We start from the raw sequence: 14,069 nt of genomic DNA, 5'->3' as shown, positions 1-14,069 counted from the left end.
AAAAAATTCTAAAATACCCCGACTCACCCCCCCCCCCCTCCAATAAAAAAACGTACCTTCCCTTAGCATCGCCATTCCGTCTTACGGATGGATAGCATTTCTGTCCTATGATGTGAAGAGTTCCTTGTCTAAATTTTACAAAGCTCGTTTGCATAGCCCTGTTGACAAAATTTCAGCAATCAGACAAAATCTCTAAGCAAGAGATATCCACTGTGCTTATGAGATCATCTTCCTAACTTCTGACGGTGGGCGTATCAAAGCAATACCGTTTGCAGAAGGGGCAATCAACATCTCTCAGCCGAAAAAAAGTACGATTTCATCAACCTTGCCAATCGACTCCAACTGCCATTCGTGAGGACTGTTAGAGAAATAAAGGAGAGGCTAAAGATCTACTCTTCATCCCCCAAATCAACAGATATTCTAGATAACATAAAGGCTAATGAAATTGAAAGACAGCCATCCTTTGAAAGTATGCTGTGCGCCGACGATGAACTGATATACGCTGCGAGAAAGGACATCCAAGTGATTGTCTCTTTTCAAGTGGAAAAGGATGGCGTTGGGCAGAGAGGGGTAAACATACAAGAAATCATGAAGTATGGGCATTCATGGCAAAAGATCTACAGCATGTTTCTGCATATGGGATGCATTTTCCTGTCAAATTGCGAGGGAATCAGGAAATGTTCTTTGGAAGTAGTTCAAGTGAAAGATGAGCCATGCATGTTGACATGTGGCGCTTTCCCTTGTGCGCCAGCGTAAAGAGCTTGTAGAGAGGAACACCAGCGAGATCCAAATGAGTACTGGCATTACAAGCGCTATAATGGACCTCAGGGTCATGTTTCCGCCAGGACCGTGGCCTCAGTTGCACCTCTTGAATGGGGGCTGCAGAAGATTGTGCAGCAATTTGCAACCATTCAACTTAAAAGTTGTATGACACTGGACGTAGAGAATTGCCATTCCACTGTTCATATCAAACAGGTGAATATGTCCATGATGGAGTATGCTAGATCCTTTGAATTTACCATGAAAGAATCGGTCGAGAAGGCGACACAATGGGCCGCGTTTCATCATACAAGTAGGAAGTATGGTTCCCAAAACCAAAGGAGACCATACCATTCTCTAAAGTCCCTTTGATAAAGCCACTTCCCATCGTTGATATGTCTAAAGCAAATTGCGATATTATGCGGAATTGAGCTTCGGCGTATGGAGCAGCAGTGCGACAGCGGACAGTGCGCCAAGAGACGACCATGGCAAAGCATGGCAATCTCCCTGAGTTTATATGCCAATCACAGCTATTGTTAAACCAATGAATGAAAGCGGACCACCCGCTTCTTTATAAGATGAAGCACAACCAGTCGACATCATCGTTGACCACATTGATAGACAAACGATAAACTTAGCTGCTACAGTGTTAGTCACGACGACGACTAACTGTATACCTTTTTCTATGAAATAGAAAATAGATTTGAAACAAAAAAACTAGACAAAGAAAGTCGTGAGATCAAAGGAAGCAAACTGTGAACTTCACTTTTTGTGGGAATGTATTCTAACCTCAGAGGACGCAAGACTGACCTAACGGAAACACTGTCGTATCAGTTGGCAGCAGTAACTTCTTTGGCTCATCTTAGTGTCGCCTAATGAAGTGTAGGCGACAGCAAGGAATTTTACATGTGGAGACTTCGGTAGGAATGTCTTGTGATGTGTTTCTTGTGTTTGAAAAGTAGAAGTAACGGTGATGACGTTTTTTTTGAAAAATAAATTAGACCAGGTAAATCTTGCGGTGTCGGTGTGTTGACAATATTTATTGCGGTGATGCGGTATTTGTTCTATTTTGTTTGCGGTGTTGCGGTATTCAGAACCCCCCATGTCCCCCTCAACAAAGATTGTCAGTTTCAATGCCATAAACTGAAAACAAAAAAACCAAAAACGAATCGTAATCCGTTTTCAAAATTCCACACTAAAACGAAAAACGAAAATAAAATTTGAGTTTCCTTCTCCTACACAGTTGAAAATCGGTTGGCACTAAGGTACACGGATTGGAGAACATAAAGTGAATTCGAATTCCGTTTCCTTCCCGGCGGGGAAAAAATGAAAAAAGAAAATGGCAGTCCAATTTCGTTTTTTTACTGCAAAGAAAAACGAAAAACGAAAATAAAATTTGTTTCGTTTTCCTATACAATTGAAAATCGGTTGGCACTAAGGTACACGGATTGTTTAGCCTTGGGCTTTTCTTATGCAAGTTCTTCTCTTACAATTAATAATTGCCAGGCGGATCTCAGATCCACCTCAGCCTCATTTGCTTAAATTCTTTTGGTGAGCAAAGTTCGTCATGATCTCGAAATTGGTAACTCGCTAAAAAGCGTTCTTTTCATCAAAGTAAGCGGTCAGATAACAAGTGATACGCTGTGGAAGTAAGGTGAGATATTTTTATTAAGAATGCGACGTATTGTTTTATTCCTTACAACGGTCGTAAATATACCCACACAAACTCTTATAATTCCGCCATGACTATTATTGTGCAAAGTGATCATCTCACAGCTGGAGCTTGGGCCGCCAAGTGGACCTTGTCGAAAAGACGCACGGACTATAGAATACTCGATCGACCTTGTCGAAAACACGAGCTTGCAGAATCCACACACTCTAACGCACGTGGGTCCTTCGTGCGATTTCACTTGTGATTGGTCGAAATTAAACGCGTGACAGACTCCATGGCAACACAGATTAAGCACACGTGGGTCGCTCCTTACGATTTCAAATCTGATTGGTTGGAATTGGCCTGACCACTCCCTTCGGCATCACGGATTACTTATTGATTAGCGATTGAAACATGATTCGCGATCTCGTGACCAAAATTGCGTCATTTTACTGACTTGAAAGGGAAACGACGAGGTTCGTAACTCGCTTCTCTACCGAAATGCTTTTGAAACTTCTGCTTGCAGGCGTTTTTGTCAACTCTGTGACTGCAAATCTTTTGCCGATCTCCGTGAACCCAGCCAGACAACAGCTCGTGGATAGTTTGGGTCGCGAGGTCTTCTTTCACGGCACAAACGTTGTTGTGAAGTCATTCCCGTGGCATCCTGAAACCGAAGGCTTCAGCGATGGAACGTTCTCCGAACAAGACATGGAACTTCTGCAATCCCTTGGCCTGAATGTTGTTCGCCTTGGCTTCATGTGGCCAGGACTAGAGCCAACGAGAGGGATATACAATGAAACCTATATGCAAGTTATGCAGCGAATTGTTTCGCTTTCCGCAAATTACGGTATTTATGTCCTATTAGACATGCATCAGGATGCATTCTCCAGAATGCTGTGCGTGGAAGGCTTACCGACCTGGGCAGTGAATACAGGGAACGCCAAAGGATTCCCTGAACCGCTTCATGAGCCTTTTGTTCCAGACCCGAAGACAGGAATGCCGTCTGATGAGGATTGCGCAAAGTTTGCGTGGTCAGATTACTATTTTACCGAAGCTACCAGCGCTGCTTTCCAAAATTTGTATAACAATACCGACGATTTGTTGAATAGCTGGGCCGCCTTCTGGGCTGAAACTGCCTTGGGGTTTAAAAGTTTCTCCAATGTTATTGGCTACGAGCTTATCAATGAGCCCTGGGCCGGGGACATCTACGCAAATCCGCTGCTTCTTGTTCCAAAAGTAGCAGATAAAATGAACTTAGCACCCGTCTACGAAGTTCTAAGTAAAGCTATCCGACAGTACGATGAAGAACACTGCATCTTCTTCGAAGGAGTAACTTGGGATGACTTTGGCGTCGGTTTCGACACCGTACCAGGCGGAGAGGTGTATCGAAACAGGAGCGTACTCAGCTATCATTACTACAGCCCCCCTTCTTTATCCCTGATCATAAACTTTGAGGCGCGGAAAAAAGATCAAGAGAGGTTAAAATGCGGAGGAATGATGACGGAGTTTTTTACCAGCGCTGGAGAGATTGAGCCTATGGTTAAAGCAATGGATGCTGCTGATATGTACCTTCAGTCGTGGATTGGGTGGGAATATAAAGCGTACCACCCCTCCCGTCCTGATCTGAAAGGAAACAGGCGCTCTGCTCTGTGGAATGGGACAGGACTCGATCAAATTTATGTTCAAAACACAACTCGTACTTATCCTCAGGCCGTCGCAGGATATACTGTAAAATTCAGATTTGATTTGTCCTCGAAAGAATTTGTTTTAGTTTATGAAGTATCTGAAACGTGTCACGCAACCAAATCTGTGGTATATTTGAACGAAGAGGTTCACTACCCATCCGGTTATACCGTGGCTGTCACGCCATCCTCTGTGGAATGGTCCTCCGAGACGAAAAACATGCTCACTTTTAGTCATCCTACATCTTTGCCGGTTGGGTCTAACGTGGCGATCACAATTAACAAAAAATGAAACAGAGAAAATTCAGTATAAACAATAATCAAGCAATGGTCAATCAATCAATAATCTCATCAGTTTTCTGAGATGTTGACAATGAGACCAGTTCACAATTATGATTAAACAGAAAATAAAAGGCTAAATTCAACTGCAAATTATTTTAGGGTTTTACAATGACTCATTCTTACGTCGTAAAATGCGTTTGTGTTCGAAAAACCGTTCAACTCTTTGCCACAGACAATGTTTCACATATTCATCCTGAAAAATCACTCTCGTCTTTTGCCAAAAGACAACCAAACCGATTTGTTATCTTATAACCAGTCCCTCACTCAATTAATTTCATTCTCATGATAGTTGCTGTAGCAGTGTTGGTACACACTGTAGTAGTCATAGCAATGATAAAGGGGCGGGGGAGGGCGGAGTAGTGGGTGAAATACCTCTCTTTCCGCTCAACCAAGTCTGCTTGGAGATCATCCTTGTTGTAGGGCTTCACCTCAGGCCTTTCTTCTCATGTCAGCCCGTGCACGTACTGTAGCCATACTTCTCCTGAGAATGATCCCACCTCCGAACCCTTAATGTACTTCGCACAACCGTGTGGACGCTACTTGCTATTTTCCCAGTCTTTCTTATATCTCGTCACACTAGGCCCACTCCTACGTTGCATGACAAGATCAAACAACGGCTGTGAAGGATACCCGGAGCCTACTCAGCGATACTGAAGACGATGATTGCCCATGTTTTTAATGGCAGCATTTGTCATTGGGCAAGTTCCCGTTTTAAAATTTTGCATTTTATTTTGTGCTAACTACGAGAATTATCAGTTATCATTTGTAGTATTAACGAAATAACTAGTCTTTGTGAGGCTTGTCCTCTTCTCCCTGGTCTTCGTATGACACACCAAACTCGTTGACTCTCTTCATATCGACTGGGTACAACCTGCAGACCAATATGCTTTGAATTTTACTTTCAACTAAGCTGAGTCATATGCAGGGCTGACCCTCAGCTTAAAGGGGTTTACAATATATGACTTCGGGAAGAAAGACAAACGCAAAAGATGCAAAAGTAATCCAAGAGGAAGCAAGGATAAAGGAGATATTAGAGGAGTGCTTACCATCTCTGGTAGAGGTAAATAACGAAAACAACGTCGTCTCTGAAACAGGCCAGACGGTGGGCGGTTGGCATCACGATAATGAAAGCAAACACATCATCGATGAATGTGTTGAACGCCTGTAATATGTAATCAAACATAACTTTAGCTATAAACAATGTTTGCAATCAAATGAGAGACGGTGAAGAGAAGGGAAATGACAAGGGAAATGAATGAAGAAAGCAAGCAATAAAAATAAACCTGGGAGGTAGTGGGTGAAACGGAAGTAGTAGGATGAAAAAAAAAGAGTCGACTTTTCTAAAAAAAATACGAAGACAAAGATTCTATTTCAAGGGTCCAGAGAGCGATGCCGCCAGAGATGAGCCAGAGAAATTGATAGGATAAGCTTCGAGATAACTTTTTCGACGACACTTGTTGCCGCAACTTTTAGCTTTGGATACTTTGAAGAGTTTCAGTCAGGAAAAGAAAAACACCTGAACAGGCTTAGGGCTTGGGGCATCTAGCACCTCATGAAACTGCAGGAAAGGAACGAATCATTAATTCCACGGGAGAATTCTACCGCAACTGCAGAAAAAAGTGCCCCAGAGAACATTAAGACTTCACAATTTATTATTCAATCGTTGTCTGCAGGCCACAACAAACAAAACGAAGTACCTTGTACATAAAAGCTCTCCAAGGTAGATGTGCCACGGACTTAAGCTGAAAGAAAGAATTATGACGATCAGCAATATTCCTGATTGATTTCCACTACCAATAATTCAATTCATGGCCGGCTCGTCTTGATCATGTAAGATCCTACGGAAGTCTCGCTGCTCCTATATATTTATGACAAATTTTCAATTTTCACTTAGTCGGAAGTACCTATGGTTTTTACTTCGCTATGCTCTGCGGTTGGTCTCCGAAACTTCCGTTACTTTTCCAGGCATTCGGGTGCAAAGACCAACCACACTCGCTCCTACTTTGTCACAGTAAAAAGAATGCCCTCTCTTTTCCTACCTACCTTGTAGTTTACAAACAGCTGAGGCAACATGAACAAGAAACCAAACACATAGACGCCTACAAGGAAGACAAACAAGACGCTATCAACAAACATAATAAAAAATACCCTTGTTAGAAGTTGTTGTGAGCTTTTTAGGGAACCCCAGGTCAAATGGAGTTTAATACGTCTCCCAAAACAACTCAGACTACCGAGACGTAGTCACTAAATGAGACTTAACCCTTAAACTACAAGAAGTGATTGGCGTTTAACTTCTCCCTTGGCAATGCTCAAATTAATCGTGTAAGAGTTGTTATCTTAATCTAACACCAAATTCTCCACACTTATTTATAAGGAAGTGTTTAGCAGCTAGAGGGGAGAATCAAATATCATATTCTGGCTATACTAACCATTGACAAGACTGCGCACAATCCAGGAATACCAACTACATGGAGAAATAAGCAAAGTCAAATCATTTAAACCTTTAACTCACGGGAGTGACTAGCATCTAATTTCTCCTCACAATATCACCCCTGAATCAAACATTTAGGTCACAAGAATTAAGGAAACGATCAACGAAAGAAGCTCTCGATTATTACACAAATTCTCGCTGTTAGCACCTTACGAAATGTATAGAGAACAGTACGGAGAATATGCATAATGATGTTAGGGTGTAAAGCGTTAATATGTAAAATTAGACAAGTCCAATACACATTTACTGTTTTCAAAGATCGGCGAGGTCTCCACAAAAATTAAACTTGATTCATTCACCCCTGGCATTTAACAATCCACTTCCCTTTTTTCACTCTACCTTTTTTGTGGTTGGTACAGAAGTGAATATACAGCTACAGCTATCACCAGAGGGTATAGTGCATAAGAAATGTAACGCATGGCCTGAAAAACAAAGCAAAACAAAACAAGAGAAAATAATGAAACAATGCAGCATTCTGTGAAACTCCTAGTATCACATACTGTGTCTATAGCGTTCTAGTTGGTCCATCGAATCTCAATTATCAGCTCACATCCCACAGCTTGACCTAAAATATAATCTAACAATATTTAACATTATTTCTATGGATGTACAAAGGTAAGATCACGCTCTTGGTCCCTATACGGCTTCCGGAGCTTATCCCGCTTTCTATAGCATGACACGAGAAGACGTATTCATTTTACTTCTTCTGGATGGGATTCTAATCACTGTTGTCCTTGGGAAGTCACGCAAAGTCCCCTCGGTGGATTGGGGAGAGCGACGCGTGACAGCCAAGAGTACAGCTGCGAAGACAACTAGTGGATCGCTAGGTTATATCAACACTTATTTGGAAATTGGAAAACTACATGTAAGTGCGTGTAGACAATTCTTCATACCTGTACTTCACTGTATGATATTCATCGTTCTGCCTTACCTCGCTGTCAAACTCCTCAGTTTCTTTCTCCTTAGAAGTCCGTTGTCCAAACTTCGAAAGAAAAGAAAAGGTCGCAATGAGAACTAACTCTATCTGCCGAAATTAAGTTTCACTAAGGGAAGAACGTTAACTGGCGTTATTTCTTTAATTTACATTCACGTTGTATAAATCGTATTATCCAATCTCTAAATTATTACAAGTGCTTTGATTGGTCCACTTAGCGGGCCGTGCATTACTGTGTGTGTGCCCGATAAAATTTCAGGTCTTTTTCAGTTACCAAAATCTCTTGTTATTTTTACCAATTAGTGTCCACTTTAGTGGGCGGATGAAAGGGAAGAGAGTGTGCAAAGAGTCAGTCTTTATTTATTCACCTGTACAGAAGGTCTTGCACCTTTTTCCCATTTGATGTTGACTTTGAATGCTTTGGTAACCTTCCAAACCTTCATGAAAAGAAGATAAGGAAGCGAAACCAGTTACTATCTAAAAGGAAAAAACTTCGTAGCTTATGCTCATTAGATCTTGACGCTAGAGGGAAACTTAATTTATACCCGCACTCTAGGCTCGATAACCAGCCGCTGTCTTCAATTTACCTTTAAAGGTTGAAAGAAGGCACATTAAGTAATCGAAGACAAAATAACTTGAGAAGATTTGTATTTCAACGGGGATTGAACCGAACATGCCAAGTATAGGTCTAGGGGGCACTGCTACCAACACCGCTATGAAGCCACTGGTTGGAAACAAGGAAAATTTTTTTGAGTTGTTTGTCTTCCCTAAAGGAATGAGATCACAGCTAGTAAACATTAAAATATCGTTATGTCACATTATGTTATGCATATTTTTCTGTCAGCTAACTGCAAGTAGTTGTGTAATTAATCATTTAATCAAAAACGTATAAAAATTTGAATTCAGACTGATGAAAGAGCTCGGTGAAAGAGAAGTTAGGGATTCAAAATGCAATGAGTTCAAGACACGAGTTTATTAGGCAACTCGTGCAATAAAAATGGCTTAGGATCCAACTAGCCTGCGGAACGTGAGTGCTCTCTCTGGTGTTTTTAAGTAAACGGAGGCAAACGCTAGGCGCACGCGCTTTACACGCGTGCCTTTCACGCTTGCCTTGGATTTGCCTCATGATAAATCAAATACTTACTTCAATGAGTACACCGATCCCGGCTGGGATAAGAACAAGTAGACTTGTTTGCTCGTCCATCAGGTACAAGAAGATTATAAATGTGCTCACACATCGCCAAATGACTGGAAAGGGATAGAAACCATCAACATCGTAATAACACAGCATTTGCAAAAAATTTTTATCACTTTACTTTATTAAAATACTTTGAGGCTACTGTGAAGACAGTGCTATAAACAACGATCTTGTTTGGCACAGTTACACCTATCAGGTGCTACTTCCCGAGTATGCATGTGGAAATAATACAGCCATCAACTATTCATTGGTTGTTTTATCCAGACAAATGTGTCAAATAAGCGACAATGGCACAAATTGCCCAATTTTCTGTCTACAAGTACTATGCTAAGCAAAACTTTCCTCGCCCAAGCTTGTCAAGAATAGATGATTCCTTACCGGTTCTCATTGATAAGCCAACCATGCTGTCCCTGTGTTTCCAGTAATTTATATCATTCTTAAAGGCTAAAAAGTCAAACAGAAGCTACAAAAGAAAATAACAACATTTCACACTGCTATCTCACAAATGAACACGATTATTCATGGTTGTTTTCTGTACACATTCCATAAAATTCTGAGCACAGAACGGTACACTGAATCCTTTCCATTGAAAGATTTGATTCATTATTATAAAATTTTAGTGTAGTCATAACTTTTGTGCAAAGGTCTGTTCATGGCTCTCTCTCTCATTGAAATTTTTAGCAATTAAACTGATTGAGACACCACATGGCAATCCTTTAGGTTAAGGTTCTGCAACTATGCTTACAAAAGTAAACATTTGCTCATAACCTTTAACTCCCCTGAGTGACCGAGACAGAATTTCTCCTTACTATATCTATACAATATCATGCAGACAAGTGATGAGAATAAACTTAGATTACTAATAGATCCAATACCAAATTCTCCAAACTAACATAACGAGTATTATTTGGCAGTCAGTAAGGAGAATTTCTAATGAGATATTGGGAGTTAAAGGGATCATGTAAAACTTACATGGAGAACTGTTATTCCAAAGGTAAGAGCCAGAAGAAAGAGATTTGTGTCTGTGAAAATTCCTCTGACATCATCCAAATCCTTGTCAGTAAATCCTTAAATTAACCAGAAACATAAGGTTTTTTTGCACCAACTGAACAATGCTGTCAGTAATTAAAATAATTATATACAATTTTATTACATACATCTTCCCTCTTCAACAAGAAGTGTTGTCTGCAGAAATCTGTCTTGTCTGACAAAATCTTTTTTCTCATAACAAGTCCATCAAAGTATTTCTCACAAGAGTTGTATTTCCATTAAAAATTTGTAAGTCACTGATATATCTGTAGCAGCCAAAAGAAAGTTTTGGAGAATGATCATCCATATTGCACCTGTAATTTTATTCATACCTAAATCCTTCATTGATTTTAATGAATGGTGAACTGATGACCATATACGAAGCTTGCCAAGAGAAATAGGTGCATAGTTTATCTTTAACTGCATCTCACTGCTGCTTTTGTTCACAGGCTGTGGGGAAATTAACAGAAATACAAGTTATGCAGCTCAACTTCACAATCTGTGAAAAAGAAATTTCATGTTTAAGCCTATATTCCATTACATTAGTTTGTGTGTTCTCTACAATAAATTATTACTCTTCTTTATATATTTCCTATGGTACTATCTAGAAGAATTTGTCCAATAATTAAGAACTTCCTAAAGTGGTTACCATCTTCTACATTCTCATAACTTTAGTGTTTGCTTTGGCAATAATAATGTATGGAGAAATTATATGCTAATCACTCTTGGGGGTTAAAGGGTTAAGGTTGTAAATGAGGTGGAGGATTTACTCTGACTTGCTTGGGACACATGCACAATAACCAGGATTTATTCTGATTTCTATACCATGCATGAAGCAAATTGGATCAATGCTACTCCTTTCTTGGTCTATTTCCAGTCATCCCCAGTGTTCTCTAGATAATTTTTAACAGTCAGCCATATTGGAACAGTGGCCAGTGGTAAACAAGTGAGCACCCAAATGACATAAGCATTTATTCTGACTAACAACGTACCTTAAGATATCTATAAATCACACCAAGCTGGTCTATGTATAGCACAGGAAGGTATTCTTTGTTAGGAGCTAATCTATCAGCAAGAACAACAAAAATGAACATGAGCATTTTGGGGTAGTTTAAGAAGATTTTAATCGACATCACTGATCTGCCATATAGTATGCCATATAGTATACCTGTTTGACCAATTTTTTTTTCTTTTACCAAATGTCTTTTCTTCTACTAAATGTCACAGTCTATCAGAAGGACTCCATTTATAACTAAACATAGAGGTACACTTCTGATATACACATTCAAGAATTTTCTTATCTACATTGGAGGAATGTCCATCATACCTGATGAAAGGGTAGATCTCACTGGGAATGGCTTGTCTCTCAAATTCAACTTTTTCATTCAGAACATGAAAATTCAGGATGGGCTTCCAGTGGGTTACTGGAATCTCATTCGAAGTAACACTAGACTTCTGCATAATAACAAAAGTGCTATTGAATTCATCACATAAAAACAAAATGAGTACGGTCACTTATATAGTTAGCATCAAGAAGAAGATACAAAACAAACAAAATAACATAATAAATTCTTATGTTTTTCAAATGAATATTTTTTACATGCCAAACAAATTCATTTATCAGACAGAAAGAAGTTTGTTGTGCTTAGAATGTGATAACCAAAGAGAGATCAGATCTGTACAAACTTTAAGATAAAAAATAAATGTGTATAGGCTTTTCACAAAATGGAACACAACAAGAAGACAAACAACGAAACTAATCAGCCAGGTCCAAGAAAACAGTTGATAATTACAGATTGATATATCCATCAATATATTTGAGTCTAACATTACCCGAAGTGGAGTAACTAATTTAATCACTGAGTTAACAACTGGTGGCAAATAACAAAGTAACTTGATTCACCTTTGGTTTTTCCGTTGAGAGAAGGTTAATAGATTCATCTTGAGGCAGTGAATACATTGTCAGAGGAGCTGAGGCATGTGATACATATTCACTCTCGAAAGGGGAAACTCCAGCTTGATAAACATATATGTGAGCATAAAGTGATCCATTGTTTCTTGTTTCATTTGGTATATTTGCATTTATTGATCTGCAAGTAAAATAATTCTAAATTGAATTTACAATGTATGAAGATAATGACCAGACATAAGCAACAAAGTCTTTTGTCCACAATAGGGAATTCTTCAAAATTTTAATTTTAAGTGATAGGCTGACCATTTCAACAACCTGGGCATAGCTGATCAAAAAGGTCAAGTGATGTTAAATTATTACAGTAAGTGAAAACTTGTTGGTCAGTGTAATTGTCATGTCATGTTAAGTCATTATGCAGTGCAACCCCTTAGATTTCAAATCCCATGGAGAACAATTGTTTGGATCCGTGCTAAGAGATCACAAGAATTCATCAGTAACTATTTTTTGCTTCCATGAAAATTAATAAGAAACTACTTTTTATATATATTTTGCTTTCAAAAAACAGGATGTTCTATTGTTGTCAATGTGAAATGGAACTTGTATATTGTATACTTTTATAACAAAAATAGTCAATGTCATTTGAAGTATCAATGCACTGAAAGCCATAGAGATTACTGAACACATGGGCCATCCCCTCTGGTAAAATGCAATCCACCATGGGAACAATACAAGATGACAGAAAAGGGAAGATAAACAACTGATCTTGCATACAAGTAAAATTAATGTAAAACAAAGGAATTGCTCTACTGCTAAAAATATTAGGGGAGAAAAAAATGTTACATTTGAATTTTAATCCATAAGGCTGAATATGTCAGTGGAAAACTACTTTTCCATACCTACTATTTTGAGAACATGGTAACGACACATCACCAGAATTAATTGTTACCGTGAAATTCTAGGGTTTGCAGTAATTAAAGTTTGATCTGTCCTGAATGGCAAATATTTAACTTACTCTGTGAACTGATTTGATACACTAAAACTATCACTTTTCCAAAGTAAATTGGAATTTCTCTTGTTGATGTTCTGTATTTTTTCTTGAAGTGATGTATAAATTGATATCTGCAAGTATAAACATCAAAAGTTAACATAAATTCAACAAGTTGAAAGAGGCCTGAAATGTAAATGATTACAAGGAATGATTTTCTCACCAATCTATAAATTTCTTCTAATACTGGGCAAAATAATTTTTTTCTGAACATTGCCAGAGTTTTTACAGTGACCTTTATAATTCTAGTAGTTTTAAATTTTTTGTTATGAAACAGAGTACAATTAAATTTTAAAACCCCAACTGGCTTCTTTTCAAATTTCTTTATCCTGAACATTCATACTGAGAAATATTTTCAAAATATACAGATTTACTTCTAGAAGCAGAAAATTCTCCAACTGCTGTGTACTCCTGACCTACAAGATGAACGTCTTCTACTTCCCTACTCCCTCCTCCCCCCCCCTTTCTTTGGTATCGTTTAATGAAAAAAGCTTTTTGATATCGAAGAGAAAGTGAAAGGGGATTTATCCCACAAAAATTAAAGTAATATGAAATAAAACTTCAAATATCAATTTTTGGACTAATTACACCGTGGAACAAAATGTTCTCCCTACAAAATCCCACTTAGCTAACTTACCTCTAACTTTTTGTCGATAATACCATGAGGTTTAAGGCATTGCCTTGTGCCTCCCTGGCACGTCGGCACGTGAAAAAGGTTATAAATAACATAAACACTGTTAACTATATATAATCCGAAAAGAATTAGAACTACTGTGGTGACAAAACTCATTGCGAATGTAAAAACGACGCCAGTTCATCAATCACGAGGCCATCCAAAGTCTACCATTTCTCCGGGTCATTGAAAAATACGTCATGTACAGCAAAACAAAGTGTTTATATCCTTCATGTAAGTAAACTTTAAATGTCGTTGTCCTTAAGTGGATTGAGCTCCTTCTTCGTTGGAAGTTGCTTCCAAGTCCAGACTTGATTTAAATGATGAATGCGACTTCTGCAAAATTTTCCGTG

The 14,069-nt window shown here is 38.8% G+C and overlaps 2 protein-coding genes across 2 annotated transcripts; one reads left to right on the top strand and one right to left on the bottom strand.

Moving 5' to 3' along the window:
- Positions 1-2,911: 2,911 nt before the first annotated feature.
- On the top strand, positions 2,912-4,524 carry LOC113667552 (endoglycoceramidase). Its single transcript, XM_089201764.1, has one exon. The coding sequence runs from the start codon at positions 2,912-2,914 to the stop codon at positions 4,382-4,384; it is 1,473 nt and encodes a 490-aa protein (XP_089057890.1). The 3' UTR covers positions 4,385-4,524.
- On the bottom strand, positions 4,424-14,052 carry LOC113667560 (lipid scramblase CLPTM1L). Its single transcript, XM_027183404.2, has 17 exons — positions 13,681-14,052; positions 13,011-13,117; positions 11,990-12,176; positions 11,414-11,541; positions 11,079-11,151; positions 10,419-10,536; positions 10,030-10,124; positions 9,436-9,520; positions 9,004-9,107; positions 8,228-8,296; positions 7,857-7,907; positions 7,265-7,347; positions 6,864-6,898; positions 6,478-6,533; positions 6,132-6,176; positions 5,481-5,596; positions 4,424-5,305 (listed from the first exon to the last, which is right to left on the bottom strand). The coding sequence occupies exons 1-17, from the start codon at positions 13,831-13,833 to the stop codon at positions 5,218-5,220; spliced, it is 1,593 nt and encodes a 530-aa protein (XP_027039205.2). The 5' UTR covers positions 13,834-14,052; the 3' UTR covers positions 4,424-5,217.
- Positions 14,053-14,069: the final 17 nt, after the last annotated feature.

This window comes from Pocillopora damicornis, chromosome 3, assembly GCF_964200805.1.
Source record: "Pocillopora damicornis chromosome 3, jaPocDami1.2, whole genome shotgun sequence".
Taxonomy (NCBI): domain Eukaryota; kingdom Metazoa; phylum Cnidaria; class Anthozoa; order Scleractinia; family Pocilloporidae; genus Pocillopora; species Pocillopora damicornis.
The sequence above is the reverse complement of the archived record's forward strand: the minus strand, read 5'-3'. Positions and strand labels throughout refer to the sequence as shown.